This window comes from Rhinopithecus bieti, unplaced genomic scaffold (assembly GCF_001698545.2).
Source record: "Rhinopithecus bieti isolate Rb0 unplaced genomic scaffold, ASM169854v2 scaffold_11252, whole genome shotgun sequence".
In the NCBI taxonomy this organism is placed as follows: domain Eukaryota; kingdom Metazoa; phylum Chordata; class Mammalia; order Primates; family Cercopithecidae; genus Rhinopithecus; species Rhinopithecus bieti.
In genome coordinates this window covers 151,340-157,550 of record NW_016806895.1, presented here as the reverse complement: position 1 = coordinate 157,550, position 6,211 = coordinate 151,340, and the positions used below count along the sequence as shown (strand labels likewise).

At 33.1% G+C, this 6,211-nt stretch overlaps 1 protein-coding gene across 1 annotated transcript in view; it reads right to left on the bottom strand.

The window, feature by feature from the left end:
* GPHN (gephyrin) overlaps positions 1–6,211 on the bottom strand; it is a 298,334-nt gene that overhangs the window by 206,318 nt on the left and 85,805 nt on the right. The window contains 1 exon segment of the mRNA XM_017878642.1: positions 948–989. Coding sequence (XP_017734131.1) covers positions 948–989 — 42 coding nt within the window.

Below are 6,211 nucleotides of genomic sequence, written 5' to 3'. Positions count from 1 at the left end.
TCAAACTCCTGACCTCAAGCTATCCACCCATCTCGGCCTCACAAAGTGCTGGGATTACAGGTGTGAGCCACTGCACCTGGCCTGAAGTTCTTTTATTTACCTGTCATATTTTGAGGTACATATACTCTTTCTTCTTAGCTACTCAAACAGTGCCCCTGCTTTGAAAGGAGACTTAATGGATATTCAAAGTCTATTAATAATATTTCAATAAATCTGCTTTTTGGAAACAAGAAAACCCATTTATTCTATAGTTTAACACAATACGAATACAAAATTAAACCTCCTAAAAGACAAGGAACATAGGACAAATTTCATGTAAAATATTTTACTAAAAGAACATGAATCTCTTTACTGTTAATCTCTTCCAGATTACAAGAATCTTAGGAAAATATAAGTAGCAAAAAATTATTAAAGCAACCTGATGAGATTTAAAAAAAAGGAATAAATCTTTTATTTTATATAAAACAGATGCATATTTATTTTCTATTTAATAATCAATTTTGGATGTTTTCCTATGTCTGTGGTTAATGAGACACAATAATCAGTAATTGAATACAAATCTTCAGCTATCAGACACAGACATATATAGATATACAAACTGGAATCTCGCCTTTAGCCAATATGAGTTTAATAATAAGTTACCTAATTCAAAAGCGTCATTATGGAATTAAGGTAGTCAGAGCAATCAAGTTGGCTATCTGGGCTTTAGCTATTTCAATATGATGTAGTGACTGCCAAAAAAAGTGATTCAGACAAGAGTGCATCATTCATAAAATACAGAAATTTCCCCTAAAACAGGTGAATTTTCCCCCTTTGGTATCCTCATCCCTTTCAGGCAAGTGCAAAGTGCAAGGCAAAATAAATTAAGGCAAAAGGAAAATAAAATGAGAAAAATGGTGAGGGCGAGCATGTTATTGACCATGTAAGAAAACACGTGCAAAATATACCTCAGATACACTATAGGTAGATGAGCACGAGGGAAGCCGAGCCTGGTTTTGCAGTGGGGAAAAGAAAACACTGTTAAAGAGGAAAGGATAGCATAGTAAGGGTCACAGAGGGTTTAGATGGCTCCATCACCAACACACTTGGCTAGATAATACAACAGCTATATAAGCAGACACTTGAGTTTGAAAACATGTCAAGACTCAAGTTATTTGAAAGAAAACTTTGTGACAAAAAAATACCTTGCTAAAAAAAATCCATGATGGAGATGACGCCCTCTGCTCAGAATCTGGTATGATCTTTTTGAGAAGATCCTCATTTAAAAGAGAAAGCAGAACGCTGGACAATTTTTCTTATGATACTGCACTGATCTTCACTGGCTTAACACTAGTGAACTACATGGGAGGTTGTTTATAGAATAACTCTACCATACATGTTCACAGTATTCATTAAAGAGGGCACCAAAGCCAGTATTCTGATTCTGATTTCCTGTTTTGACTATTCCACTTTTGATATTACTGAACCTCTCTTTCTCCACTGAAGATGACAATAGAAGAATCAGAAATGCGCTTACTATCAGATTTGTTCTTTAATTGTATTTCCAGTGTCAAGCACAGCAGAATGTAGTAGGTGCTCAATAAATGCTTATTTGAATGAATGAAAATACAAATCCCTTTTCTTCTATTCTTAGAAAACTGAACTTATGAAATAACATTCAGGAATTTTAAAGCTTACAATCACAAAGAGTTGTGCAAAAAAGTGTCATTGCCACTTACTGCTTTGAGGCACTTTCTAAAATATAATGGCAATAGCAACGCTATAAAAATATAAAACCTTAAACACACAACTCTTCAACAGACTTAACCTTTATCAGAATGATTCACAGAACTTTTTGAACGGCTATTTCATCACTGATTTTTTAAAAATAGCTATTTTGTACTCACAATCATGTTTAACCTTTATGATGTGAAATTAATAATGTTCTTCCCTGTTCCTATTTTCTACATTGTCACACTGCCATGTTCAATTTCGTGTACTCTTTCCTTGTTAGGTTGTCTCACAATGCCATGTAAGATGAAGTTGTTAAGTATGTATTCTCTATTTACAAATACTGCAGGAAGTATCAAAAGGTAGGATGGGGAAATGAAGGTACTGGAGAAGGTGACAGTAGAAGAATCAGAAATGCACTTATTATCTAAGATTTGTTCTTTAACTGTATGTCCAGCATCAAGCACAGCAGAATGTAGTAGGTGCTCAATATATGTTCATTTAATAAATGAATATACAGACCCTTTTTCTTCTATCTTAAAAAACTGAACTGGTGAAATAATGCTCAGAATTTTAAAGCTTACTATTACAAAGACTTGTGCTAAAAAGTATCATAGCCACTTATCGCTTTGAGGTACTTTTGAAAATATGGTAAATTCTATACATATTCAAAAATTACACATTTTCAACCATATACATATCAGGATTTCTTTAGCAAAATGCTAGTTCTAAGAAAATCTTGCTGTGTATGTGTTCTGTGTCTATATCTATGCCCATAAAACTGAAATACTTCATATTTCAAAACAGTTTGAGAGTCTTGTCATTGTTAAAATTTACTCAGTTCTCTATTTTCTACTGCTGGGAAAACTTACTTGAAATATTTTATTAGTACTTTATCTTTGAACTAAAGTCAGTTCCGAGGAGGGCAATTCTATGGTGCACATTAAACATCTCAGAAACGTGTCACTTTCATGCTAAATGATGTCTTAGGCCACTGCAGGTGATTTTATTAACATCCTGAGATCTTTTTTGTTGTTGTTCAAAGCACAGGATAAGACAGATTTTTCTTTTTCTTTTTTTTGAGACAGTGTTTCACTCAGTTGCCCAGGCTAGAGTGCAATGGCGTGATCTCTGCTCACTGCAACTTCCGCCTCCCAAGTTCAAGCGATTCTCCCGCCTCAGCCTCCCGGGTAAGTGGGAATACCGGCACCTGCCATCATGCCCGGCTAATTTTTGTATTTTTAGTAGAGGCGGGGTTTCACCATCTTGGCCAGGCTGGTCTTGAACTCCTGACCTCAGGTGATCCACCCGCCTTGGCCTCCCAAAGTGCTGGAATTACAGGTGTGAGCCACTGTGCCTGCCCGTTTTTTCTTATTTTTATAATTGAAACCTTAGAATTGAATTAACTACATTAAGAGAATAATAATAAAGTGAAAAGTAGCAACATTACTCAAAATTAGTCCAAAGACATAATCCTACAATTGAATTACTGTTATCTTCATCATTATTGTAGTCTGGTCATATTTATAAGACATCATCTACCAAGACACTCAGGATGTTACCTAATTATTATAAATGAAATAGTAAATAAATGAATATTATTAATATAAATAGATGCCAAAATGCCAAACAAGGAAGGCTCAAATAATGTTCTACATAAAAGAACCAAAAGACACTCAAATTTGCTTAAAGTAAGTAGAGTTTACAAAGTGTTTGCTCACCTAAGTACTATTAAATACTTACTTATCTAGGGACTAAAGTTCCAGCTTTTCTTCCCCACTCAAAGTCAGCTGATTCAATGCGAATACCATTTAGATTTTTAAGGTATGAGACTTGATCACATCAGTGTATCTTTTCCAGTTGTATAAAATTTCCCATAGAAGGTATATGATTTTAGGTGAGGCCAAACAGCGCATTTAGCAAAAATCAAAAGTTCATCATGGTCTTCAGGGGAAATATCTTTAAGATGTAATGAAGTAATAAATAGAAAATTGCAATGTGTGAAATGAAAGTACTCTAAAAACATATTTTATATAACGTTTAAGACAGCAATAATGAGATTTATCTTTGTACTCTGAAAACTCAGAAAGGAGCCTCCAATAAAAGAGTAAATTATAATCTATATTCTATCCACATTAGAGTTCCATATTTGAAGACTTTGTGTGTATGTGTGTGTGCAGAGGGGGAAATCTATGTGAAGAGAGAGAGTAGCTAGAGAAGACAATAGAAAAGAAGAGAATAAAAATGTAAAGGTAGACAATTTGAGGAGATCAGTCCTTCCAAACATATGCTTCCTTGTAGAATAATCTGAAACCATCCTCAGAAAAATGAGCAGGCTTCTTTTCTTAAGCTCTAAAATGAAGATAATTTCACAAACTCCATTATAATGCTTCCTATGTCGACGTTATTTTGACACACTAACCAGTTACAGCAGGACTCAGCAAACATTTCCGTTTAAATAGAGAGTAAATATTTTAGACTGCATGAGACATATAATCTGTGTTTCAACTATTCAACTCTGCTGTTGTGTAAGTAACTATAGGTTATGTGCAAATGAGCATGGCTATAATTCAATAAACCATTATTTTTAAACACTGAAATTTGAATCTCATATAATTTTCACATGCCATAAAATGTTCTTCTTTTGATGTTTTCCCACAATTTATAAATGCAGAACTCATTCTTAGCTTGTGGGCCTATAAAAAAACAGGATTTGCTGATCTCTGAGTTATCACATTAACTTGATAAGAATAAGAGTGCAAAACCCCCCCAAAGACAATGGGTAGATCTATTTATCAAAAATAATTTATATTAGCCCTATTTCGTACTACGCCATTTTGGCATTCAGGAAATTAATTGTTAAACATTTAAAAATCATGATTCCAAACATACTTTCTGACTTGATTCAAGCATTTTCTTAACATTTAATAAAATGTAGTCTTATTTTGGGTGATAACTCCTCCCCTGACTAACTTTTTTCACTTTAAATACCATCCTTTAATTTGTGTTAGTATAGTTACATACTTATAGATAATTGTCATATTCCTTCCATTTCATTCCTTTCTATCTTAGTTTCACTTACATACCAATAATCTGTCTTCATGAACCATATTTCTTTTTGTTTATCAAAGCCCTTAAAAAAATCACACTTCGTCAGCCAAAACCTATCTACACATATTTGTAGCTGAATAGAAATTTAATATAATAATACATAAACTGAGTATTTAGATGAAAATACAACATTGTAGCATATGAGCATTTTCATTCCTTTCCTTTCTTTTCTTTTTCCTATCTTTATTTCATGAACATTTATCTACTTTTTTCCTGAATATCTTAATATTTACGCTCTCCTTGGCCCCACTGCTCCTCAACTAATCAAATTCTTTGTAGATTTACCTTGATTTATATTCTATAAAGAAAGTATTCGCTTGGATTATCTTATTCTATGTTTTTATTTTCTCTCTCTCTTCTTTTTTTTTTTTTGAGACAGGGTCTCACTCTGTTGCCCAGGCTGGAGTGCAGTAGAGCGATCTTGGCTCATTGCAACCTCCACTTCCTGGGTTCAAATCATTCTTGTGCCTCAGCCTCCTAAGTAGCTGGGATTATAGGCATATGCCACCATGCCTGACTAATTTTTTGTATTTTTAGTACAGAGGAGGTTTTTTCCCTTGGACTCAAGTGATCAGCCTGCAAGTGGGGAGGATACTACTTGCCTTTTAAATTTTTTTTGCTATACTGGACAGTTAATAGGATCCTTAGACTGATATACTTCATATTTAATATTTTTAGAAACAAGGTAATCAGAACAAAGTGTTTCTCAGTGAGGCTTCCCAAAGTGCTGGGATTACAGGCATGAGCCACCATGTCCTGCCTTATCCTGTGTTTTTCAATTCTCAACACTGTCTTCACTGGCCTTTAATCCTGTGCATTACTTTTAACATTCTTCTTACTAGATTCATCCATTTGATTAAATGGAAAATTAATTTTTCCTCTATGTGGTTTTATTCTTCAGTCATTATTATCAGCACATCACCAATCTAAGGATTTGTAGCAATTTTGTAGTCATTAAGGTAGAAAATTCTGCTTAGGTACAAGACGATGATTTTATTATTACTAAAATTACTAAAACCCACTTAAAGTTCAGAATACTTCTGCTATGAATGACATAGAGAAAAGATGATGTATTTTAAGTTAGAAATCAATAATCTAATACATCCTGTTTTATACTATGAGTCAATGTTGAATAAATAATGCATTTTAATATGAGAAATAAATAATATTATTCAAAACATTGTATCTTAGAATATTCTATTTTATATTGTTGATTACATTATCCTTAATTAATAATGGTACCAGGCTCTTCCTTTTCTAAAAAATAACATATTGTCTACATCATCCAATTCAAGCATTAATGATTTAATTAAATCCTTATCTCACACTTCTGAATGATGTCATACCTTCTATATTAAATATTTAATTTTAAAATATTTTAATCTTTATT